The 27,119-nt window shown below is 48.8% G+C and overlaps 2 protein-coding genes across 8 annotated transcripts in view; both read right to left on the reverse strand.

The window, feature by feature from the left end:
- LOC100122454 overlaps window positions 1-27,119 on the reverse strand; it is a 206,622-nt gene that overhangs the window by 177,558 nt on the left and 1,945 nt on the right. The window lies entirely within an intron of this gene.
- LOC107980627 (low-density lipoprotein receptor-related protein 4-like) lies at window positions 8,489-10,484 on the reverse strand. Its single transcript, XM_031923875.2, has 2 exons — window positions 9,053-10,484; window positions 8,489-8,977 (listed from the first exon to the last, which is right to left on the reverse strand). The coding sequence occupies exons 1-2, from the start codon at window positions 9,640-9,642 to the stop codon at window positions 8,644-8,646; spliced, it is 924 nt and encodes a 307-aa protein (XP_031779735.1). The 5' UTR covers window positions 9,643-10,484; the 3' UTR covers window positions 8,489-8,643.

Below are 27,119 nucleotides of genomic sequence, written 5' to 3' on the forward strand. Positions count from 1 at the left end.
CACATTAGCGAATACCTTTATAATCGAAAAAATGAATTCTGAGCAGGGAAGAGAGAGAGAGAGAGAGAGAGAGATAGGGACGGGGGGAAAGTTACAGAACGTAGCTCTCGGCCTGAACTAATTAATAGGAACTCGCGGATGAGGAAAGAACGAGACAAAAGAGCGAAAACGAGCGACGACGCGCAAACTTGTCGGACAAAAATCGCGCTCGCGAGCGAGCGAGAGAAGTGAAAAATAGTTGAAACGACGAGAGAGCACAGCTCAGAGTAATGGGCTGCTGCTGTAGGATAGAGAAAAGGGGTTGAAGTAGAGCTGCGCGCGCGCGTGCATAAAAGAAAAAACGAGAGACAGCAGAGCGGCTGCAGCAGCGGTTCTCTTTATGGTAAAAAATAGGAGAAAAAGGCGAGCGCGAGAGCCGGAAGAAAGAGCAAAACTAGTCAGTCGATAATAACGCCATCTGGCTTGCGTCACGAAACTTTCCGCCGGAGTTTTAATAACCAGCTGCCTCGAAAGCTGACGATCGTGACAGCGGTGTCTACGCGCGCAAAAACAGCCTCTCTCTCTCTCTCTCTCTCTCTCTCTCTCTCTCTCTCTCTCTCTCTCTCTCTCCTCCTATTCTGAATTTCACGACTCCGAGCTCGAATTGAATTTTCATTATTTTTACACTTATTCATCTCTCCCGCCGTCATGAGCGATTTGCAAATTAAACCGGCTTTTCCCCGAGAGTTTGAAAACAAACTCTCGCGCTCGCTCCGAGCGATTATATAATTTTCCACTTTTATTTACGCGATCGTTACGGATTTTTCTTCGCAACGACGCTGACTCCAATGTCGCAGTACTCGTTCAAACAAAACAAAAGAGAAACATCGCAGCGAGAGGACTCGAAAGCGTCAATCGTCGTGATAAATCATAAATCCACTTAATTTTCAAGAAGCGCCGCGTCGGCCTGTCAAAGGCAAAACACAACTGAGGGCCGTTAAAGAAATATTATTGGGCTAATTGCGATAAGCCGCTTCGTCCGACAAGAAAAAAAGCCCTCGATCCACAGGCCTGGATGAGAAATGTCAGAGAGAAGGAGAGAGAGAGAGAGAGAGCGAAATTTTTCCTTCTTTTTAAAGCGGGCGCGAGACCACTCGACGAGTACACGGAGGCCAACGCCAGTAATTGAACAAAGCCCTAGACCTTGGCTTGGCCGCGAAACACTCGTGGAACTCTCGCAATATTCCGAAAAAATGAATCTCTTTCTCCCGACTGATTATACGACAACTGCGACGAGTGAAGTGCTCTTGAATGATAATTATTATTTCGACGATGACGTAACGAAATGTATATGCTCTGCAATTAATCGATCAAATACATCTCGCGACTCACGAGCGAGTTTTTATATTAACAAGCTGAGACGTTTTCCGCTGTATCAACATCGGTCTCTTGATCTTCTCGCGCGCGCGGCGAAAGTTAAGCGAGCCATTAGTATCTCGTATTTGCACTCCTGTCGACTACTACTTCGCTCGTTTGATATTAATGTTTTTCTTGCGCCGTCGCCGTCGTCTTCCGGTAATTACAGCTGCAAACAGACACTACAAGGGTGCGGCCAAAATGTAAGCTTTCATCAAGATCAAGCCAATTTTCTTAATATTCAAAACAATATTTTTACGCGCTTAATCAACCATATAACTATTCCTATACATTTGAAAAAATATCACACAACAGTTGACTCGCCGCAAGCACATGTCTCGCAAGTTGCCGAAAAGCATATTATCAGAACGAAACATAAGTTGGCGAAAGTATCACGCAACTCGAAAACGAGAGCAATAATACCTCAGAGCGCGATTTGTCAGAGGCATCTGCTCCGCCGAAAATATAAGAATTCATCAGCAGCGGCGGCGCGGCGGCGAGTTTCGACAAAAATTAGTAATAATCCCCCACTAATCAGTCGGCACTTGAGGGAAAATCGAGGCCGAGGAGATTGTATTACGCCTCCGGAGGATGCATCCCCGCGAATTGCTCCGTCGGACGAAAGCGTCACAAACAAAATCGTCCGGCCAGCCGGCGCTACGTCTCCAAATGCTCGCTCATTTGTCTCGCGTCCTGGCGCTCTCGCTCTTCTCTTCGACTAATGAAATTATGGCTCGGGAGATACTACTGCTGGGTCATCTTTCGAGGCGAGAGAGATGCCTTATTTTCTACCCTCGCTGTGTGTACCCCCTGCACTCGGCGTATTGCGCAATGCGGATGACGGGGGCTCGATTATTTTTGTTTTTCCTCGGACACCTCGTCCTCGGCTGTGTATTGTTTCAGTATTAACGGAGTTATTGAAAATCATGGCGAGACTTGAACATTCCAAGTATAAAAGTTTTCAAACCAACTATACCCCCTTTTACGATCTATACAAAAATCTATACAAAAACTCATCAAAACTAAAAAAATGAATGTATCATATACTATAATTTTCTCGAAAATATCAATTTCTTCGTTATATTCCGCTGCGATCTCGCGCACACCTTTGTTCTCGCTCTCCTCTCGCGAATCCCTAACGAAACTAGCGTCACTCGCTCGCTTCGCGTCTCGCACACGCACGCACGCGATCGTTGCCGAGAGAGAGAGAGAAAGACGTAGAAAGCCGTGTCTCGCGTATACTCTCTCGGGACGAGAGACGAAGGAAAATTGCCGGAGAAACTTGTTTCGCAGATATCTCTTTGAGTACTTCTCTCTCTCTCTCTCTCTCTCTCTCTCTCTCTCTCTCTCTCCCTCTCTCTCTCTCGCTCGGATGACGTTGCCGTCCGGATATTGCGACGTCTTCCGCACGCTCGCGGGCTCTCTGAGAAATCGTCCTGCAGCGAAATTCCCCGCTATATGCGAGAGAGAAACTGACTAATCTTTTTCAATCAGTCTCGTCTCCTCGCGTCGCGCGACTCAAGAGACATTATAAACGCGCTGAGGAATCAGTGGTACGAAAAATCAATAGTCAGACGCGAGCGTTCGATAAAGTAAAAGCCGCGCGGGCTGGGTGTGTATATAATCCGATGATAAATCTGATATTAAATAGCATAGAGATCCGGAGAATGAAAAGCCAGTTAGCATAATGAGCTTAGCTCGTAAAGAGAGAGAGAGAGAGGAAAAAAGAACGAGACTTTTCCACCCCATCGGAGCGATTCCTCAGGAATTTTCTGAATATAAATAAGCGATTAACGTGTCGTTTGTAAGCCGAGCATGGATATCGCCTTAATGAAAAGAAAGCTCGCGTCGCGCGAGAGTCACCTTTCTCAAAGAGTCTATTCCGGCTTATCTCGAGACTCCACGACTTTTTCGCTTCTCGTTTTTCCTCTTGGAAATTAGCCTCCCGCGTGGTATTAGACCGAGAGCGTTTAAGATGCGCCGCTGCCGCGGGGTATAACGCTGTACGTATAGCCGAGAGATCCGGTATCGCGCTTATGAGGGGAGAGTAAGGTGTACGCAGCCAGCGCGTAAATAGCTACTTGTCGGATCGTTCACGGTGTGCATGGGAGAGAGGAGCGCGTAGATTATAGCTCTGTATGCGGTAGCTATATGGCAGTGACGTTATGTATTATAATACGACACGGATTAGATCTCTGCGACTGGTGTTCAGATTCGACGTTTATGGCCTGATCGATCCGACGATACACCGTACGATTATACTTTTTATGGTCGAATTAAAAACGTGCGCTCCGCTCCGCAGCTGATACAATACGTCGGGGTCTGCATCGCAGTAGCCGAAAGGGAAAATCTCCGCCGCAGTCCCTCGAATTCCCGATCCAGTCCAAGTATTTCCCAACTCGTTGCCGCATGCCATCAATTGGCCGCGGCGTAATTAAGAATCCCAAAGACAGCCGTCTCTCGCATTCAACGATCCTTGTCACAGAGAGAGAGGAGCCGACCATATCGTCTTCGCGAGGAAGAGAGCAGACCAGCGTGACCCAGCCTACTACGCTGTACGTGTCGCCGGTGGCGAGTTTAATTCGAGCTTCGCCCTAAGAAATTCGTCGCGGTCGCATAGCTCAAGGAACTTCCCTGATTGTGTGTCCAGTTCCCGGGAGTTGTTACGCGGTCGGCGGTCAGCGCGACCGCGAGTATTTATGCTCGCTCGCGCGAGCACACACACACGCGCGAGAGACAGTTTCTCCTACGACGTCGCGCCGCTGCTGCTACTCGCTAATGGTTATGGTAATTACCGCGGCCTGCCCAACCCTAATTGCGAGCAATGGAATTACGAAATATCAAAGTTCGTTGCTGCCGCCACTGCTGCTGGCCCAGGACGTACACACGCGCGTGGAAGAGGGACTCCTCTCTCTCTCTCTCTCTCTCTCTCTCTCTCTCTAAGTTCTCGCGGAGAAATTTCAAGTTTCCCGTCGTCGCGAGGGTGGACTCTGCGGTGTGTTTCTTGCGAGGATGCAGAAGCGGCTCTCCCACCGCGAAATTTCGATATTTTAGGGGCTTTTCGGACCTACCCCCTTGGAATGCCGACGCTTAGGCTTACGTTTCACGATGCCCCGAGATTATACGCATATTCGGACAATAGGGAGAATGTGCTCTCGAGGCGCGAGAAAAACACTGATAAAATATCGACGAGAGACCACGCGTTATACATCCTCGATTTATACCCCAGTAAATTTCCACTCACGCGATAGGAGCGGATTTCTCGCCGGAACTCGCTGCAGTTATCCTCTTCGGTAATTATTTAAAACGAGCGGATACGCAAAATGATCGAGAGTCACGGCGTATAAAAGTTCGGAGAACAGAAGCTATCGCTCTTCGAAGCGTGAAAAGCACGTCCCGCGTGCACTTTATTCATTCCCCTTTGCAAAGCCACACAGACAAATCTGTTTATCGGCTCCGCCGCCGTCGGCGGTCTATCTAATTCGCACGAGAGTCTCGGAATGTGTAACATTCTTCGGAAATGTTTTCTCTATTTGCCCTGCGCCCGCCCGACGTGCGGTCACGAATATTCTCTCCGCGCGGCGAGAGTTGTCGAACACACTGCGCGAGAGATGCAAAGCGAGTCCATTCTTATTCCCGCGCGAAATAATCTTAAATCCTGTTTGCCGAGACCTTCCTCCCGCGCACAAAGAAGCCATAACGATATGTAGAGCGAGTGCGGGGCTATGTGCGCGCGAGGAGGCTAATACCGAATGGCCCCGAGACGTGATCGGGATGCCTACGAGACTCGCTCTGCGCCTTTTCTTTTATTATCCGAGTGTACACACGCGAGTGTGTCTATATGCGTATATTACGGACTTACTTTTCCAACACTTTTTTCTTCCCTTTTGTACTCGCGGTACATATAGCGGAGAGCGAATCGATGACGAGAAAACGCTACGCGAGTTCGCTGTGGAATATCCAGTTGGAAGGTGCATCGGTGATTCATCTAAAATAAATTTCACTCTCCACGCGTACGTGCCAGCTACATTATTGAAAACGTTATCAGAGCAGCAGCAGCGGCGCAACGCGACAAAAGAAAACTTTGTCGTGAAATCCGATCAATCTCGCGCGAACGCGGCCGCGTGTCAGAGAGGACGCGGCGGAAAATTTCTAATTTAAACTCCCGCGCTATTTTTAATTAATCGATCAAGCTTTCTCTCTCTCTCTCTCTCTCTCTCTCTCTCTCTCTCTCTCTCTCTCTCTCTCTCTCTCTCGCTCGCGAGCACAGCGTCGACCCGCAACATTTTGAAACGTCGCGTTAAAAGTTTCGACTGACGCTGCGCGCATTGCACGTCCAGCAGCATCTAACCTTCCGCAGACGAGCAGTAGGATTTTTGGGAAAAGGAGGAAAGCGAGAGCTAAATAATGTCTGGAGCCGACAGATTCCATTCTGGATTGCAGATACTGCCGCCACCCACAACAGTACTGCCAGCAGCCCCGACCGCAGCTTAACGCAAAAGTTTCGCCCGACGCGCTGCTGGCCGTGCGCGAGTGTGTGTATACCTTGCAGGTGAAATGACATCGCTTACACGCGTGCTACACCGCGGCGTAGTGTGTGTGTGTCGGACTACTTATTTTTCGTGGTATAAGTATGTAAAATTATTACGAATTCGAGAGATTAGTTAGAATCCAGCAGTAACTTGCGGAACAAGCCGAAGGAACGAGCCGACGCGGCATTACGATTCGCAAACAACGATGCGTGCTTCAGCCATTGTCGACTAGCTGTTAATTAGCTATCCGGAGCTTCGCAGCTCTGCCTCGTCGAAATCGACTCGCTACCTTATAATGTACAACTCGGAACGAGCGAGCTCGAGCTTCGCACATTGTTCGGCGAGTAACTCGCGCTTCTTGGTTATATGGTTATTGCGAGAGCGACGCTGTGAAATTTCGCGCCGCGTACGCATAAAGCCGTATCATTACAATGCGCCACGCGTACGAGCGGCGAATAAAACCTATATAGACAGTCGGATTAACGTCGTCGGATGCTAGCAAGCTCGTGCTCTGGAAATCGCGACTGCGGTCCAGTCGCGTGGAAAATAAGTCGATAATACTTTTGTGCAATTTGCTCCGTTTGAGTAATACGCAGCTATTCGTTCCACACCGGGAAAAAATAATACTCGAGTGGACTCGGACATATATCTCGCCATTACGATCCATTGACCCTTTCAGGGCTTAAGCCCTCGGCAAACGAAGCGTAGAGTGGTGGTGGTAGGTGGACACGGGTTTATCTGGAAAAATATGAAATTCCCAGGGGGGGGACAGATCGCGTTATGACAATTCTGGGTCAATATTTTCCGCAAACACGAGAAAACGCGAAGTGACCGCGCTCGGGAGTATTGACACTGCGTAATTGGATATCCGCATTTTCTCTGGAGTGAACTTCTGATCTATGTATCCCGATAATCTTCGATCATACAAATACGATAACACTCGATTCCGATGCGGCGCAAACAAGCCTGCGTATATAGTGCATGTGGGCGAAGTTCACTCGTTATACGTTCTGTCTTCGAATTACGTCTCTGTGATCGATATAATAAGAATTTAAATTACATCGAGGAGGAAATGCACAGCCCTTTGCATGCGAAGTGCACTTGGAGCGAAATGCTTGAAAAAATAAACAGGAGAGCAGAGGAGATTCGCCCTTTACGCGAGCAAATAAAATCGATTCCTCAACTTGCCGCTCTCGCGTCTCCTCCTCGATTTTTCTCAACTGCAGAAAAAGTCCTCTAATCTCCAGGAGCAAAGCCAGCGAGAGAGAAAGAGAGAGAGAGAGAGAGAGAGAGAGAGAGAGAGAGTCGAGAGCGAACGAAAGGGCAACAGCAGCAGCTTGTCGACAATTAGAATCACTAAGGACCCGGCAAACGTACAAGACTGAGCAGGAAAAGAGGGAGGGAGAGAGGGAGAGGGCATTACTGTGTGCTTCTGCTCGAGGAAAAAGTTTAATTATAAACAGCGAAGCGCGCAGAGACAGGATGCGCAGTCACGAAGCCCCCGCGAGACAACTCGAGGAGCGATCTACCCCCTCGCGTCGTGTACATAGGAGAGAGAGAGAGAGAGAAAGAGAGAACGAGAGATAAAATCTGGAGGAAGGACGTAAAGGCTCGACAGGCAAATGGTCACGGCTTAGCGCGGCGCGTTGCAAACTCTTTCTCGGCCAAACGAAGGGAATCCGTCCAGAGATTATCCTCGGCTTCAAAAAGTTGTTAATTACTTGGATTTTGCTCCTCCCCCCGCCATCAGCGTACAGCGCAGTCTTTTCCTTCGCTTTGCCCGTCGTCGTCGTCGCCGTCGCCATCGTTACTATGGACAGCTATACCGCGACCTGCATTCTTCGACTAATAACACGTGTATAATATCGGCGATACATTTTTTAATCGCTTCGGGTCTCCTCCTCCTCCTTCTTCTTTGTTTTCGAACCGAGCCAATCGCAATTAGCTACCGTCGCTGATCATCGGACCTTATTTCCACTCCGAACGGCAGGATGAAAGGTCTGCGCGTAGGCTTAATCGCTCGCCTCTTTTAATTAAGATTGAAGCCATTTGGAAAATGGAAGGCTCCGACGAAAGCGAAAGGGAAATCGGATTGCGCAAGGCGCAATAAAAAGCGCGCCGTCTGGCTACATATTAATTCGCGACGCTGCAAAATAGTGCTGCGGTACAATAACAAAAAGTTTGCATCTATACACTTATCGATACCGCACAAGCCGCACACAAGGGCAAAGACGTAGACGGCAGCTGCCCGAGCACCTCACCCTCTGCCGCGCGATGTCGTCATCGTGTCGTCGTTGTTGTTCGCAAACTGTTGTCGGCAAAATTAGCGCGCAACGTTAACGATATTTGTAGCCGAGCAGTCAAACTTCCTCTCCGCTATACTGCGCGCGCGGACGCTGGTCATCGTTGTAAACTCAAGAGCAGCAGCATACCGCTGATGCCTTCGCCTAATGGCCAAGTGTATGGGCAACAGGGCACCGCTTACCGCGCTGCTCACGCACGCACGCCGTGGCCGCAAAACGATCGCCGTTCGCCGTGTATATACAACCCATCGGACCTCTTGCCCAGCCAAGTTTGTCGCAAGTTTCCAAGCCGACGCTTAGGTATCTATAGACGCGCGTGTATACGTCGAACTTGACCGAATCAACGATGACTTCGTCGATTGGAAAATGAAACGCACGTGTAAGTATCGGAGCTATTTATTTTTTGTCCTAAACTAAACACACGTTCTGCCGTCTGCTTGCAGCGTTTCGCCTATGAGACAGCCGCACTTCTTCTTCAGACCGACGGCTTCGTTGCTGTCGGGAACGGCGAAACATAATCTCTGACAGCCACCCCTGTTCACGGCGCAAGGATGATCGTCCAGCAGAGGTTGTGATTCGGCGCTGAAAATCGTGGTACCAGCCAGCATCTCTTCACCAGGATTGACGTTTTTCAGCTTCGTCACCGCGGTACCGGAAAGCTTGTCCACTCGCCAGACACCGGTGTAATTGCTCACGTAAGCCCACTTGCTGTCCACGCTCACGGTCTTCATGTTCAGCACGTCCAACCTAAAAGATCGATCGAATCTATAGTATAAACGTTTGTTTTAAATAAAAAATTCGTTTTTAAAACAACGAGCTTACTTTCTACTGTCCGTCGCGTAATCGTCAATTTTCGCACTCTCGAGCGTGGTCCCGTCTTGGCATATCCAGTAGAGCCTGTCTTCCTTGTAATCTATCGCCAAAGACGTCACGTTCTGACGATTATAAAGGAGTTTCTTGTCCGTGCCGTCGCTGTTGAATCTATACACTCCGGAATGTTCTCCAGATCGTTCCGAGACTCCAAGGAAAATGTAGCCGCGATTCGGATGCACGGCGATGCTTTCGATTATCCAGTCGTATCTTGGAAAAATATACAAATACGAGTACTTTTCGACACCCGATACTGGCGGAGGAGATCCAATGCCAGCGTAAGGATGAACGGCGATCATGAAATTAGGCAACCTAGTCGAAATGATGCTTAGGTAAAGATTCTTGGAGACCCAGTCTACGGCCAGGTGCGCCACCTGAGTGTAATTGGGATCCTGACTTTCATCGATTTGACTTGCAGATTCGATGGGAATGAAGAAATCTTGCTTGTAGATGCCCTTGTCATCGCTGTACATGACTAAACCGTCGCGCACGTCACAGGTGACGCTGGGGACTTTGTTCAAGGCCAGAAATTTAATTCTCATGCCGGTTGGATAGATAACGTCGGCGAAGTTTGGCGTATCCTCTGCATCGGCTCTCCGATAAGCGATATTTTTAATATACTTTTTATTTTTGCAATAGATAAACGCTCACCCCAGTCGATCTAGAGACTTTCCCAGTAAAAATCTCCCTTGCGCGTAAAGTAGAAACTCTTCTTGAGCAGCTGAGTTGCAGGTTTTTCGATCAGCGTTGAGTCGTTGTCCGAGCTTGCAAGCACAGCTGTAGCCTGTGCTCGAACTGTTGCTCAGCAGACAGAGCTGTTCACAACCTCCGTTGTTCGACTTACAGGGATTGGCTGCGGAATCAAGAGTCAAACGCATTTCCTTGAAGTCGTAGCCCTTGATGTAATCGCCGTCTACAATGTTCGCACAGGTTAATGATTTTCCGTGAGATAGCATCGCGTGTAAGGAGAAATTCGTGCAAAATGTTTTGTATGACTTTGCAAACTAACTCAATAAAATATTCTACACAAATTCGGATTCTATTCGAAAAACGATTTTTAACTGTGCGGTAACTGATTGGAGGTGCGGCAAGCACCGGTTGCTCCGTCTACATCGCAACTCCAAATTTCGGGCTTTTCGTCCAAACCGGTCACGGGTTTCAGCCAGTAAAGTCGATTGCTCACAAACGCTATACCCAGTGGCATGCGCAAGGAGATCGGTAACACCACTCGGCGATCTTCACCCTCATAGTTTACGCTCTCGATGTTCACGTGACTCGCCCAGTAGAGTCGTTCGCTGGATCGGTCGATGGCCAGCATTCGAGCTAGACCCGACTTGTTCACGATCAGGCTCGGAGACGATCCGTCCATACCTGCTCTGAGTATCTGAAAAAGAGATGAGTTATTAACGTCTGAGTTCACTGTTTGGCAAAGATTTCTTCACACTTACCGAAGATTGCTGAGCAATGAAAAGCAAGCCAACGGCTGGGTCCAAGGCGAGCTGACTGGGTGCGTCGAGATCTGTCAAAATTATGCTGTAATATTTGCCCTTCGTGTCTAAAACCGCCAACTTGTAAACCTCGTAAGTGCCATTGATCGTGAGCAGGTAGATTTTCTCATTGACAAAATCCACCTCTATCTCGTACAATTTTCTATCCAAAGAATAGTCTGTCATAAAGTTAATGGTCAAGGCTATCTTGTATGCGGGCTCAGTGGACCGAATCTCATTTGGATGGCCAGATATAAATAATGTATCATTCATAAATAGATCAAACGAGCACTTGCGTGCACTATACGGGTGTTTTATTTCAGTTGTATTATTAACTTCATTAGCGTCCAGAGCATTGAGTAGACAGCTATCCCTCTTCGAGATTGTCTGATAAACGAGGGCTTGGGAATAGTCAATGCTTAGTCCTTTCTTGTAAACTTTTGCTTCTGTAAATTAGGATTAAGTAATAATTTAGACACGAAAACGACAAAAAGTCAGATCAGACTTACCGCTAACGTGAAGGCAAATCGATGTGCAGACGATGATTAAGAGAATATCGAATGCACAGATTATAAAATGACACTTCTTTACTCGTGCCATTGCGGAACACTGTTGTCAAGGCTTTGATTGCTGACTGACACTTACCGTCGCTTTAATATAGCAAAGACGCTTTATCGTAAATCAAGAATGGGGAATCCCGCAACTTTTATCTGCAGATAACTAAATGTATATGCATACTTGATATACAACCGATGTATACAGTTCATAACACAAGATTATGAAACGTCTGTTCGACTATAATTATAATCGTTATCGAATACAATAAGAGAATCGACATACTTATCGACAGTTACATGATTAAGAATACTTCTCAACGATACGCAAACCAGACGCACACGTCGCGGAAAGTTTAGCTTTGAAAATAACGTTTCTTCGATTCTATGAGGCTGCTCAATCTCGGCAACTGATGATGCTCGCCGCTACGAGGGCCCCATAGAAATCTCGCGTTCGCTCAAAGCGCCCTGCTCTCTCGACTTGCGCCGACTCTTTCCCCGGCGCAAAAGCGATACACACAGAGAGAGCGTCGACCATTAATTGGCGAGAGAGATCTTTGTCTGGGCGCGCGAGAATCGTTCTCCGGGAGTAGAGCATTGTCGCGCGTCGGCCGCTCTCGCGCCTCATAGTTCGCTGGGCTCATTCACCGGATTAGCCGGCTCCGAGCGAGCGCAACTACGTTGCGTAATTGCTCCGCGAATTTCAATAGATTCGCGCCGCAGCAGCGCCGTAAGGTCACGCTGCGAAATTGCAGCTGCGAACCTGTGCTCTCTGCAAAGTGAGCCATTCGCGGTGAGACACCCAGAGCTCGACCTTCGCGCTCGTGTGTGTGTATAGGGATCGGGATAATAAGCGACTTTTCTGCTCCGCGGCGCGATCTAACGAGCTTTTTTTCGTCGGCGCGAGCAAGATTTTTGAATTTCGTTTCCCCGCACAAAACACGCGAGACGAGACAAAAAGAAGCGATCGCGCAGTGTGGTGTAAAAAATGCAAAAAAAAAATAGAAAGGGAGAGGAGGAGCAAGAAACAAAGCGAACTCGATAAGGCCGGGGAGGTAGGAAAGGCGCGCAGCGGCGCGAGAAATTCCGCGTTTCTAATGAGCAATCCCACTCTGCTTATACTGGCGGCTCTCCGCTATATACCGCTGCCCTCTTAATTAATGCAACTTTTATTATTGTTTCCTTGAACAATTCAACCGCACTCGACTCTCTCTCTCTCTCTCTCTCTCTCTCTCTCTCTCTCTCTCTCTCTCTCTCTCTCTCTCTCTCTCTCTCTCCGCCGTACTCCCTTTAAACTTTGCGCTCTCGCAATAGCCCCGCGCATACCACCCCCGCCTTCGTGTGCGTGTAGCGTTTCTCCTTTTGCATCTCATAGCACATAGCGTTGTACACTCGCGGTCTTCCGTTTCCACTTTCTTCTTTTTTTTCCAGCACAAGCTCGTCGCTGAACAGTAGCGCATAACGCCGCGAGAGTTATTCAACCGGTGGACGACGACGTCGGCGACGCTATTGCGACACACACGTACACGAGGGCACTACAAAATGCAGGAGGACCGCGGCACGTGTTTGACTTTCGAAATTATAACGCGCGCCGCTACTCTAGACGTCTAGCGCAAAAACTGCGTGTACTTTGGATGTTTCGAGTGCGCTTGCAGACTGTATGCGTGGTATGTGCTCTTGATAATGCATGACCGACGGTCTTTTTTCGTTCAATCTCTCTCTCCGACGACGTAATATCCTCTCATCAGAGGACACGACGACGAGGACTCGCGCGAGAGGGAGTATTATATATAGCGCGCGAAATCGAACAAAGGCGCGCGCGCTCGCGATAAGAGCCGGCGACGCTCGTCGCTGCGCGGAAATGAGAGAAGAGCGACGGCGGCGGACAATGGAGAGCGTGAGAGAGAGAGAGAGAGAGAGAGAGAGAGAGAGCCAACGACGGGAAAAACAAAAAGTCTCCCGTCCTCTCAGCTTCATCTCGCGCGCAATCTACTCCTTTGCCTTGCGTTCTCTTTTCATCCTATCGATGCGGACTTCAATAATGAGACGGGCTGCGCAGGCAAAGAAATTTCAATATTACCGACAAATTTGAAAAGTTCGATAATTGCTTTCTCGCGCGCGGCTATACGGTGTAGCTGCACCTGCGGACACCTGCAGAATATCGCGGAAAAATCGAAGCCTCGAGGATGGCTGTGCGCAGCTCTGTGTATAGGACACGAGGAACGGAACGGACTGGTCGAGAGAGAGAGAGAGAGAGAGAGAGAGAGAGAGAGAGAGAGAGAGAGGAGCGAAATGAAGCATTCCTTTACGAGGGGCCCTTACTGCTCGTAAAGTCGACTTTATGATGATAATTACAGGAGAGCGCAGTAAATCTGGCCGACACTCCAAGGGCTGCAGGCGAGAGAAACTGCGAGAACTAGTCTCTCTCTCTCTCTCTCTCTCTCTCTCTCTCTCTCTCTCTCTCTCTCTCTCTCTCTCTCTCGCCCCGCGTGCACGCGGCCGTGTGCGTCAGAGGAGAATAAGAAAAGAACGAGGGCGCCTACCACTACATGTGCGGCATAAGAGCCGATGATTTGCACCATCCGAGCGCATGCCTTAATTTTGATTCGAAGAAATTTTCGCGGCGTCTCTCTCGCTCGAATTTTCGATTCGCATTCCTCTCGCGAGCTGGTCTAGCTCTCTCGGAATAATCCCCCGAGCCATTCTAATTCGAAAACATAGAACGAGCCCCCCTGTCTCTTTTGCTCTCTTGCCGAGAGAGAGAGAGAGAGAGAGAGAGAGAGAGAGAGAGAGAGAGAGAGTATACACGCGTTAGATTGGCGTGAAAATACGGCGGCGGAACATAGCCAGCCCCGCGCGCATATAAACGAATGAAACAGAAACTTCAGCTGTCTCCGCACCCCCCCCCCCCTCCTCTATGTATATACATTCAAAGCTCGGGGAGAGAGAGAAAGGGGACGACGCATCTCGCGCTGCTCCACTACTGCCGCTGTTCCGTCTGTCACGTATGCATATCTTGGGACGGCGAAACTACTATACCCTTGCTTCCCCCTGGGGAGAGAGAGAGAGAGAGAGAGAGAGAGAGAGAGAGAGCAGCGGGCCGGACGTACGTGGTCAGCGCGGGCCAAACTGTCGGCAAAGTTACGTAAAATAGTTAGCGACACTTCTCCGCAACGCGACACACACAGACACACGTACGGCCTTTCTCTCCTCCGGCCCATGCACGTACACCTATATGCTACGTACTCCTTCGCCTCCTTTTCCGAGTGAGAGAGCGCGCCCCGTCACTTTCAGCGGACACAGCGTGCCTCATGCATTTACAGTCGGCGAGAGGTATATGTCGCGTATACACACATACACGCACGTGGTAGGAGAGAAAGAAGCAAACATCCTGTATGTGTATCGCATTATACGTCCGTCGTGAGATGTACGAGCAAACACTAGATATATACCTCTTTCTCTTAAACCGAATCGGTATGTTCAAAAGTCCACTATTTTTTTGTATATGTAACAACGTAAACTAATTGCTAACGACACGGCGAGTCTTAATAGAAAGCCAGCGTTATTAACGAAACTTTTGGAGCCGAGAGAGAATTAAGGTCAGAAGCAGTCCGGGGCTGAAGGGATCAGCGGGTATAGGTTATATTTTATTTACGCCTTATTTGCTGTGTGACCAGCAACTTGTTTACTTTCCTAAGATACACAACAGGACGTGCAGTGCTGTGCGCGTGTGTGCCTGCCCTGCGCCTTCGCAGTCTTCTGTAATATCGAGCTTTCAATTAACGCTTTGTCGTTTAATAGAAATTCCGCTGCCCAAGCTCTCCTCCCTCTCTCGAGTCGCTCTGAGGCATGTAGCTTATTGAGAAAGCTTGTGCATATACGTACAGCTGAATAAGAGATCGTCGTCGTGTTTGCGAGTGAATTTAAAAGTGAAGTCCCTTTGAGTCCTTTCGGCCGACCTAAGTCCCGTTGGAAAAAAGCTTAATATCGTTATCTTCATTAGCAACCATTACAATACCTAACGAACCCATCGCGCGCTTTTTCTTTCGAATCTCTAATGCAGCGCAGCGAGGCCTCATTGTTCTCGGGATTCCGCGAAAGCAAAGGAATTTTATTTCAACTCCAGACAATTAGGAACTCCCGATGTACTCGTCATGCAAATCAACCACTCGTTTGTCATTCCTCGACGGGTATAATTCCAAACAAAATATAACAAAAAAAAAGAACAATCCAATCCTTTCAGGGGGAAATTAAATTATAGTTTCCGGACATCGTGAACGATGAGGCTCTCTCTGCCGGCGCGTCGCAGTGCGTGAAAAATTGGCCGAGAAAAATATGTATTAAAAGCATACGTGACACGTCCGCACGGAAAAATTTCCGCTAGTCTTTATCGAAGGTCCGCCTCTATCTATAGCCTCTGCCCGGTTTATACCCGAGGGACAGCGGACGCTCTGGGTCATCCTCCACCTCCTGTATCCCGTCACGTTACATGAAATATAGATTTCTCTAATGCATCGATATGCATAGAGTTAGCCGGTCCGGCCCGGGAGGCAACTTCCCGCCTCGGCGGCCGAAGCCCTTCGAAGGGACGTGAAATATAAGACGGGAATTTCGCTCTCCTGTGAAATCCGTCATTTTAACTCGATTTTTACACAATACAGGCTTACACTCGCTCTGTTTTCGATCATCTCGGGATTACGCGCTTCATTTTTTACGCGAAATTCGTCTGGGATAAAAGCTGATGTATTTAAATTAAAGAAAAAGGCTTCGCGATGGTCGGGAATTCTTGCGTAAGAGCCGCAAATGATTTGTGAATATGCAAGGATTAGGGGGGAAACGGCCGGCATATCCGCGGGGACGACTACGACGGCGGTGGTGTAAGGGTCAGAAAAAAACCTCGGTCTCTTGAGTGTCTAAAGCACGGAAAATATTTGAGTGGACAGCCGCAAATTTATCGCTCGGAGCGACCCTTAATTTTTCACTTGTTGTATATTCACTTTGTACCGGCCGAAAAGATACATATAAATGTACAGCGGACTTTTATGTCGAGCGAGCCTGGCGACGGCTTTCACATTAGGCCACAGATTTATTAACATTTCTCTGCCTCTCTCTCTCTCTCTCTCCCCGAGTAATAAAATTCGAGGCAAATTTTCCAGCCAACTTCATTCGAGCGAGAGATGTGTGCGCAGGGTGTGGAGCTAAAAAAAAATTAAATTAGAGGAAAAGTACGCGTGTAATCTGCTAATTGGATAAGGATATAGGTATACGTATGCAGTGCATAACCGTCGCTCCTTTTTACGGCTGTAATAATTATTTTACGACCGTCCTCGTTCTTTCGTTCAACTTTCCAAATGGATATTACTGCCGTTCGATCAAAGCAGTCGAATACAGCATCGGGTCGTAAATAACGCCACCTTGAGAGGATACCCCCCTAAACGCATCTGGCCGAGCACAGCATCAGCGGCATCTCCTCCTTAGCATTATAGAGCAGCTGCGCTATGCCAAGTCCAGTGCGGTGCGGCTAAGTTACAGGAGGCGCGCGCAGCCATACCTCAAGGTTTTAGCAATACTAAACTACCGCGCTCGCGCGTCTGACGTCGCGATTAATCCGGTATTTCGCACACCCGTGGGAATCATTAGAGCTGTGTGTGTGTGTGCGCGCGCGCGCGCGCGAGAGCGCGTATACCCATAGACGACAAGACTCTCCAGCTGCTACTGCTAAGTTTGCGATTCCCCCGCGGAGACGGAGAGGGAGATACTGGGTCCAAGAGACGCAAGTGCACGCGCGAGCGCCTCCTCTCCGCGGTGTGTACACGGATTAAAGGTGCATTACTATCCGGACCGGCCTAATTAGATTCTCCGCGTAAGAAGCTCGACGACAAAGGCCTCGCAGCCCAGGGATTGGAACTGGCGTTTATGGCCCGACGAATGATCGGGAAAGGGACGTTGACAAAAGTACGCTCTTGCAGGAAGGAAACGAGAGAAAAAAAGCTCGCGCAGCCTTTCCGAGAGCCTGCAAGCCTGTCGAAGATCGCGCAGTCTGCACTCTGCGCGGCAAAGGGAGAACCGAACCAAAAACAAACAAAAAATCGTACCGGGGAACGCAAAAAAGAACGCGCACAGAAAGGGTACAAAAAGACTGAAGCAGCGGTGGCGGCGTTCCTAGAAAAAAAAGCTCGAGCAAAGGTGCGCGCTCTGGGAGGTGGGGGGGGGGGGGGGGGCAAAGGAGGCCAAAAAGCGAAAAAAGTAGGAAAAAAAGGGAGAAAAAGAAAAACGAGAGCGTAGGCGGGTGGTGGATATAGCGCGGGGCGTTCCTCCGGTGCGGGCGAGCCCCCAATCGCGGAGGTGCGCGCCACCCCCGCGCACGAGCCCCCCCACCCCCGCACCCTCCGGAGAGTTGCGCGCATCCGAGCGCAGCCCTTGGCGCGCAAGCAGGGGAAAAACGCACTGACCTCGATTCTCTCTCTCCTTCACCGCGCTCCTCTTTTCCTCTCCTGCAGCAGCCCTCGAAACAGAGAGAGGCAAGATGAAACGCCGCCGCTGCTGCTGCACCTCGCCTGGGAAGAAATTTTGCAAGACTGCGTATACGTGTGCGGGAGAGAGAGCTTTTGTATTGCTTTTTTCGTTTATGCCTGCTGGCTTTGGTATGCTTTTGGCGGAAGAATGTGGGTTCGAAGTTTTAGGAATCGCAAATTTTACGGCCAACGAGGGAGAATTTTTTCCCGAAAATCAATGGCCGCTTTCGCGACCCTAACTAGCTAAAAACTCGTAATCCCTCGTTACATAGAATATCGCAGACACGAGGGTCCCTGAAAAGGTGTTCTCGCGCGGACGCAACGCGTTATACACTCGAAAGAGACATTGATTCCATGGACATACACCAGAGAGAGATAGAGAGAGAGAGAGAGAGAGAGAGAGAGCCCGACGATTTAATGAGTAGCAATCCTCTTTATGGCTTCGCAAGAAGCTCTGTCTCCGTAAGCACCTGAAGAGACAGACCATCTCTCCTCCTCCTGCCCCCTGGTGGTTTTTTACGTCTGTTCGCCTCCTTGTTTACTTTATTTTGACTCTCTCACTCGCTCCTTTATTTTTAGCCAGAGCGCGGCGCGAACTGCTCGGCGAAGAGAGAGAAAGAGAGAGAGAGAGAGAGAGAGAGAGAGAGAGAGAGAGAGAGAGAGATAGAGAGAGAGTCTCGCGCCGCTGTGGTTTGAGATAAAAGGACGCGCAATATTCCCCGCGACAATGCGCCCCACGCGTAATGTATTTAACTTGAGAACTTTGCCGTGGAATATTGCCCCCTTCGGGCGAACGTGCGGCGGCAGGGGCCGAGAGAACGAGAGCTGCAGAGAGAAGGTGAGCTTTTGAATAACACCGTTGCCAGGATTATTTTGCCATTGTTTTTCGTGTATACTCGTGCGCGGGTTACTACTTCGGACAATGTGCCAGTGTTGAATTTAAAAGTATATAGAGAGACCTTTTCCGATCGAAAGCCATAGATCAGGAAAGTGCAGGCACGAGAGGAGAATCTCTCGCGGTGTATAGCCCCGAGGAAAAATCCGGGGCAGGAGGACTCGAATCCGTGATTTCGGAGAGAGAGAGAGAGAGAGAGAGAGAGAGAGAGAGAGAGAGAGAGAGAGAGAGAGAGAGAGAAGTGAGCGCCGTACATCACACGGTAGCGGCGCGGAGCAATTGAGTTAGGAAGGAAGGAACCAGTTCGGCAAACACTTCTCGGCCGTAAGGATTTATGACTTAAAAAAGTCCAAGGAGGGTCTCGCTCGCCCGCTTTATCTGTAATGTACTGATCTTGCCTTCGTCGGCCTGGCTTCATCTCTCCGCTCCCTCGGCTGCCTTTTTTCCTTCTCGAGACACTGCGAGTCTGTATCTTTGTTTAAATTTTCTTCTTCCACTACCTGTACTCTCTATCTCGGCTTGCTTATTCGCGCACTTGTCAAAATTCAAACGTTCCCGCAAACCCAATCATTGAATAAGACGCAATAAAAAATCAACATCAGATCGACTTATCTCGCCCACCCTGATATCTCCTCTATATCTCGCGTTCTTACTCATACGTAGGTTGTGCCGAGCGAAGCAAGTTCGCTGCCCCCCTTCGCACGAGATGCAGAAGATCAGTGGCATAACCCCCCGCTCGGTATCATCCTCGGCTCATTCATTCGACCAGGGGCCGCTACACGCTGAAACGTCCATGATTTATATGACGGCTGGCTCTCTCACCCCCTACCTTGAGGATTTCCTGCATCTTGATCTGAACGCGCGCAGAGATTCTTTTCTTCAGCTCCTTCTTTTTTTCGCTGCTCTGCTCTTCCTCTTCTCTCCTTCTACTTCTGCTGTGCACCGTTGCGAATCCGAGTCGAGAGATAAAGCGGCTCTTATTACTGATAGGACGAGCTTTTAATTCGATATGCCAGATGAGACTCCCGTGATTTATTAGGCTCTTTTTTTCCAACTCCTTTCGCGCAATTTTAACGCGATCACTGCGGCGTTCGCCGGGAAATTGATAAACAAAGCGCACAGTACACACTTTGCTCGCGATATTATTACAACTGGCCGGGCAGGTTACGCAAGCGGCTCTCCGCTAATCCAATGTTCGAGATTAAATGTTAGTTTTACACGTCCACCCTTTTATGCCCCTATATACGTGCCGTGTACACGTATGCGCGTGCGGCGCAACCCTCTTTATTTCGCCCGAGCAGACCGCAGCCACGAGAAGGGTATACATATATAGAGACTCGGCTCACTCACGGCTCTCGATATTATACGAGCAGTCGAGCTATACGTAGCAAGTTGCGCGAAAGGTACACAGCCACTCCTCTCTCTCTCTCTCTCTCTCTCGCACACATACGCGGACTTTCTCGAATTGAAGTACAAAGTTCCGGCGGCCGCTCGAGGCGCACGTCGTCGTCGACGTCCATACCCTCGGCACATCGAGAATTCGAGCGATGGTCGCGCGCGGCGACGAGCATCTTAAAGACGCCGGGAGTAGCTATATGTATGTGGATTGTAGTATAGATGTAGAGGCGAGAGGCAATCACTTAGGCAAATATTCACGTGCGAATGCGCGCCCAGGGCATGTGCGGGCGACGATAGATAGCGGAAAGAAAGAAGGAGCAGACGACGGCATAGGGGTTCCTAATTGAGCCACGCATGTGTGTACTAGAGTCAGCCCATTCTTATTTCCGATCACATACGACTCTCTGGGATTTGCATTGGCAGAGCGTCTTTGACTGTATATCCAACGAAAGCGCAGCGAACCCGCCCATTTAATCTGACCATAAAGTTCGCTCGCGCGCAACCGAGTCCAAGGACGTGCGCGACTCCTTAAACTTGACCTCTAAGTAGCAGTGCGCACAGACTTTGGCGCTCACTCTCTCTCCCCCCGAAGCGCGAGTAAGTTTGGCCGCTACTAAACTTTTCCTAGACTCCCTCCTCCCTCCCTCTCTCTCTCATAATGGCCGCCGCGAAATTTTATTACGCCGTCATATCTGCGAGCGACTCTTTTTTTTTGCTCGCTGAGATCACATTAGCATAGTTCACGAGAACTGTTGATTCGCCGAGAACAAGATTTTCACGTATACGCGGGACGTTTTCTTACATGGCGAAGGCGCAGGTGCTGCTTCGGACGCGGAATATTGCGCAGAGCCCATACCTAATCAGCCGAACTGTCACTCTGACCACAGAGCCCCGGCAACCCCCGAGGAGCCATAAATCGAAAGTTCGAACCGTCCTCTCTCTCTCTCTCTCTCTCTCTCTCTCTCTCTCTCTCTCTCTCTCTCTCCCGCGTATGCTAAAACGCGTGTGTGTATATAGCGCAGGGAGAGAGTCAGAGTCGCCGAGAGACTAAGCTAAGATCGAGGATAAGCATAAAGGCGGCCGCAAACTTCCGACTCGCCGAGGTAAAACTAAGTTAGTTGCTTTTTGACTTCGCGGCGATCTCGGGATTAGACGCGCTGCGTCGATGAGATAAACGCTGCCGAGATAAAGCGAGCTTCTACGCGTTTTCTACTTTTCCACCGCAGGCTTCTTCCGCATAGCATTCGTCACACGCAGCTTCGAGCAATTATAGACGATGAGAAGAACTTTCCGAAGAATGCGAGTCACGCGTCTTCTCATTTAAAGTCCCCAAGAGTAATTAGTTGTATACCCCCGAGTAAACATCGGCCGCGCGTCGTCATCGATGTATTATGATTTAGACTCGATCGCGCCTCGCAAATTCCACTGGCGAGTATGAACGAGAGAGAAAAAAAACAGCCAAACAATTAGCGACGAGGAGACTATACAGGAGACTATACGGAAGTTGTTACTGCCGTGTAGGCGAGCGATTTAACGATGGGTGAATAATTACCGAGGGCTTTACGGTCCAAAGCCGGGGCGGCCGACTCGCTAAGCCAGTGTACAGGCACATACTCGCGAAGAGAGTTGTATTTATGAGCCGACAATGACGCCCGCGGTGCGAGCGTTAAACTGCGCGCCCGAATTCTCCAGGTGTATCGAAAAATCCCGTTTCACGACGTGTCGCTATCGTTATACCAACTATTTGGCCGCGGACGTTTTGATGGCGCGCGGGGCAGTAACAGAGGAGCGCGATCGTTAAGGCGCTATTCGCGGAACTTGTTTGTCTTCGGGATAAAGAGATAATACGAGCTGCGGTGCGGAGCGATAATTCAAGGAAATAAATACACATGGTGTGCGCAGATATACAGTGAATAACGCGGCATACGTGTGAGTAAATTTATCGCCGGGCGACCTTACATACGCGTACGCGAATTTCGCATATTTTCGGAAAGTCACGTAGCGGCCGAGGCATGAAATTCATCGTCTAATATCGAGAGCCCAGCGTACATCGCTCACGAGTCCCCTGTGGGGGATCTGGCGAAATTCGATTTTATTAATTTCACTTAGCCCTTTGACCCTTTCCCCGCCGCGGTAAAGGGCTGAACATGTCGAAAGTCCTTTCGTTTGATCATCTTAACTCCTAATTTCGTAAGTTCCAGCTCCGTGTGTGCGGCGGGAAAAATGACGAGCGCGAGGAGAAATTTTTCAGACCCGATGACCGACCGAGGAGAGAATCGCCGAGGAAAAATCATTCATTCGCGAGCTGGACGACAGGGGGTTGGCAGAAAGGAGGCATATGGCAAATAATATGGCGTTTACGGCTCCCCTGATGCGGCTGCGGTAGCCGTAGAGAGGGAGAAGAAGGTTTGAGGCTGGTCCAGCAGCTCCTTACAGCCGCCGGTCAGTGTACATGCAATATGCCAAAGTTTCCAGCCGCCTCCTCGGGAATCCGCGCAGTGGTTTGAGAATTTAATTACTCTATAGTGCCTGGATTGTAGCTCCAGCCGGGCCGGAAATAAACTCGCCATTGTCGCAGCCACCAGAGCCCGAGATTCGAATAGGCTGTTTATTAAAACTTTCTCTCCCTCGCCGCGCGCGCAAACCCACACACGTGATGCACACACGTCGATTACACATACGGCATATACAGTACACGATACAGCGCAATTTCACATTCAGGCTAAAGTCTTATCTGCGCGGCTGAGAAAACACGCCGGGTAAGCGCATTCGAAATAGGCGCGCGAGCGTTCAGCCCCCCGCCGCAACACATCAGCGGCTCCGGAGCGTTTTAATGCACGCGGCTCTCGCGCGGAATATCGAAATCTCGTCTTACGCGCGGGAGTGGCGGCACGGCGTTGTCGGCGCTGCAGAGAAGCAGGAGATGGAGGGAAAAGCGTATCAGGAAAGGACTGGAGTGAGGCAGAGGCTAAGGCTAAAATGAAAGTTGGAAGCGCGCGCGCGAGCGGGACTTGCCGCAGCAAATCCGGCTTGATTAAAACACTGTAGGAGGAATCCCGCGCGCATACCCCTTTAGCCTCGCTCTCTATCCCTTCGATATAGCCACTACTCGCTCTCTCTCTCTCTCTCTCTCTCTCTCTCTCTCTCTCTCTCTCTCTCTCTCTCTCTCTCTCTCTCTCCCTCTCTCCCCCTCGCGCTTTCCTGCAGGGCTCCTTCACACCGTTAAATACCAAAGCAAGCAGATTTATAATTAGCCCCCGCGTTTTTCCGAGAAATTTCCAGCGGATCGATTCGTCCGAAGCATCCCGTCGACGAGCTTTCGGGTTCTGCAGTGTCTACGATTGCAGGCAGCTCGGAATTTTGGAGACTTCGATTTTAGAAGGAGAAAAACAGAGGGAACTATCGACGGCGGTGTGGGGGCGGCTTCAGCGCTCCCCGCTTCCGCTTATTCTATAGCCGGCACACAGTGTGCACGGAGAGCAATACCGCAGCAGCAGCAGTAGCAGCCCTTCGCGTTAGGTATAATCTTAATGCAGTCTTATACCAAGCGGAACGGAGGCTATATTTCATTATAACCCCGCAGCCCTTCCGGCCTGCAACCCTTTCTAGAGCCGTGAGCGCGACTAGATATTGGGAGAGAGAGAAGCGATATCCCGCACTGCTGAGACGCCGGGACCTTCCGCGCGCGCGCTTACGAGGAGATATCTTCGGCTGGCTGCGGGGAAGAAATTATCTCGGCGGGACAGGCGCGTGACGCGCGGATACGTACGCGGGAAGTTCGTCGAGCAAAAAAATAATAGTAAAAGACAGCGAGTAGTACCGAGGAGGAGTTGAGGTCGCAGGAAATCAGAGCTGCTCTCGGGACGACGAGCCTCGAGGGCACAGCGCGGGCAACATCAAGTTAGCCGAGTAGCTCGCCTCAAAAGACAGAGAACGTGTACGGTATATAGTGCTGCAGTGAGTCGAGTCGAGATTTTCCGTGAACTAGCCACGCTAAACGTACAACCGCACTCTATCCAGCAATCAAGCTTGGGAAAGCTCCGCCGCTGCCGCTGCACTAGCCGCTGGCTAGCGGAGCGAAGCTCTCCTCTGTTTGCAGCGCGGCAGCTATACGAAGAGAAAATGGCCATGACGTTACGCGCGGACTCGTCGGCGTTGAATGAAGCCCGCGGGGGTGGAGTGAGAGGGAGAGAGGAAAGGAGAGAGAGGCCGTATTTACGACGTTACAATGCCCCAAGGGCTAACCCTCGCGATGCTGCGCGCTGAGAGCCTAACCTCGTCCCTACGACCGCGCGCGCGCGCGAGAGAGAGAGAGAGAGAGAGAGAGAGAGAGAGACTCTCTTACGAGAGTATAGCTGCTACTCGTTGCATGTTTGGATGTACACCCAAGGGCTGCGAGAGTCCACCTACTACAACGGCCTGCCCTTTTCACGCCTTTTTACCGGCGGACTGTAGGTGCTTTTCACACGACAGCTTCTTCGAAAAAGGAATGCGGATTTGCAAGCAGGCCCCCAACAGAAGGCAGTTTAAGCGTAGATGACGAACCGCTATATCTGCACCGGGGCGCGGATGGTCGCGAAGGAAAGAAGAAAGTGGCTATGCGACACCTATCTTCGCTAGCCAGAGGCTACAGAGAGACGGAAAGTTCTCACAAAATTTGTTTTTTATTTAAGGCAATCGTTGAATTACTACTAGTAATTATGGTAAAAAAGTAGTCTATTCTCAAAACCCCTTTTAGACAATAAAAGAATTATAAAACTGAAAGACTTCTAAAACTCCTAAATCAATACAAACATAAAACTTTTCTTTAACTTTTATAAAATCTGCGGTTTCTTACGCTCACCGCAGAGTTCTAAACGTTTAGCTATACCTGCAAAAAGATGTTTGAATTACTAACGATTTGCTCGGAATAATTGCTGCAGTTATACCGCAATTATAATTAAATTTCAAAATTCAACTATCAATATCAATTAAACGATAGATATAATAACCTTTATTATGAAACAGAAGACGTTTTGTTATGGAATTATTCGATTCTAGTTTGAAAGTCATTGTTCCTGATAAAAGTGTGTATGAAATTTATGGAATATCACTTAAAAGATTCAGAAGAAACTGTAATGCGCGGTCACTTTGCGTGCATACATTATATAAGAATCGTAGCGTTGACGCAGGTCAGAGGTGAGAGCGTTTGAGGCGAGCCAGGCGACCGTAAGTATTAAATAAATCTCTTTAAGCGGATTAAGGTCCTGGCTTTCCGGTATTTTAACGCTACGTTTTCACCGGCCTAATACCGGATTAGCCAGACCTCAAACAGATTTTTTCCACTAGCTCTCGCGGGAGCGTTTCTGCGCGCAGTCCTAAAAGAAAAGATATGTGTTTTTAAGGGCTCTTCACGTAAGCTTCGGCTTACAATGATGTAAAAGCTATATCTCATGTTTACTTTGCCCTGTACGAGTGAATGAATGAGACGAATGTATTTTCTTGTAATCTTTATGTCGCATACTAGTAGTTAAAATTGAATATATGAATATAATTCGTTTATGCAAAAACATTTATGCAATAAACTCTCATATACACATTTCCAAAATCTCATCAACTTATTAAAAAAGAATCACAGTTGAGAAGTATCACCTACACTGATTAGCCGCAGGAAACCTGCGGCAAATAATTAATAATAAGGAGAGAACTAACAATCCAGTTGACGACTACCGAAATCTGTAATGAAGCACTTTCTATCGTGGAACGCGGAAAGTTTGTTCGTCAAAAGCTGCGTTGAAACTTTCTTATCGGCGATAAAAGCTCGCGCGCATTACCCTCTGAAATGGTGTTGGCCAGTTTGCGAACCGACAGTGAGTCACTCCATGAACGTAACAAGCTACGGGCGCACGCGCAAAACTCGACCTTATCGACTGGGAAAGCACGCCATGTACCGAAAGCTCTCAAAACACCCGGCAATGTCTGTACCAACGGGAAGCGCTTCAGTCGCGCTTTTATCGAGGAAGATTTGCGCAATACCTTTCGAGTATTATGATTTTGGAAAAATCCGTCGATTACAGACCACCCGCTCTCACTTCTTTACTCCCTACCGCTTTGTGCGATACCTCTTTTGTACGGCTTGATATACTAAATGGTAATACGAAATCAGTTTTCGCATCAAATATTTTTTAAACAAAAAAGAACAAATGATCGTAAATGTAAGGTAATACGAAAAAACGTTATCATTTGCATATGTAAACAGATCTAATAAAAATTTAGATCTTTTGTATGTTATCAGCTCTTTTGTATATGTAAACAGATCTAATAAAAATTCCTAAAAGGAAACAATAAATAATTAAACAAAACGTGATTTAAAAACAGTATTAAAATCCGGGTGGTCTGAGAACACGATGCTCATATAAAAAGAAAACTTTGATTAACTCAGTAATCCGCAGCGCAGGCTTCGCAGCTCCCTCGAGTGGTGGGGCCGGTATATACGCGCATCTTTTCGAGGTCGCCGCGTGGCTGCTGTGTAAAAAAACGAACTAAAAATTGGGGTTGAAAGACCAGGCGCGCGGAGGAGTATAAAAGCGCCTGGCAATAGCCACTTGCCGCCCAGCCGGAATTCCAACGACAGACAACAGAAGGAGACGGGTGTACTTTTAGCGGTAAACCTAACGATGACGGACTAATTAGCTCTACTCTTCTATAAACGCACGCAAGTATACCTCTGTATTACGTAATCGGAGAGGCCGATAAGACAATCAAGGTGCTTATTCGTGACAGTTACTAGTTTACTAAAACTCACCTATTAGCTCGTGTTAGAGAAGGCCTTTGATCGTTCCAGTGGTTAATTTTGTTTTCTCTCTACTTCTGACGACAGTTAGTCTTAAAAATGTAGCACTTGCACTACCATTGTAATACGTCTTTTGTAACATCATTACAAACTCGGAGTTTCTGGTCGTTTCATTCATTAAGATTAAACATAGCCTCCTTATTATTGTCCCTTTTTGCATTCACTTTGCTCACGTGTTCATCTCCCTTTTCATCCCTTTACTTTATTCTGTGAAAACCGTCGCTTTTAAGCGTTTAAAAAAAAACAACAAAGAAGATATAGAACTCAGTAGTATAAGTCAACGGCATGCGCCAAAGCATTGAAGACCTGCCAGTACCTTAGTTTAAAGAGAGAATATA

Source organism: Nasonia vitripennis, chromosome 2 (assembly GCF_009193385.2).
Source record: "Nasonia vitripennis strain AsymCx chromosome 2, Nvit_psr_1.1, whole genome shotgun sequence".
NCBI classification, from domain to species: Eukaryota; Metazoa; Arthropoda; class Insecta; order Hymenoptera; family Pteromalidae; genus Nasonia; species Nasonia vitripennis.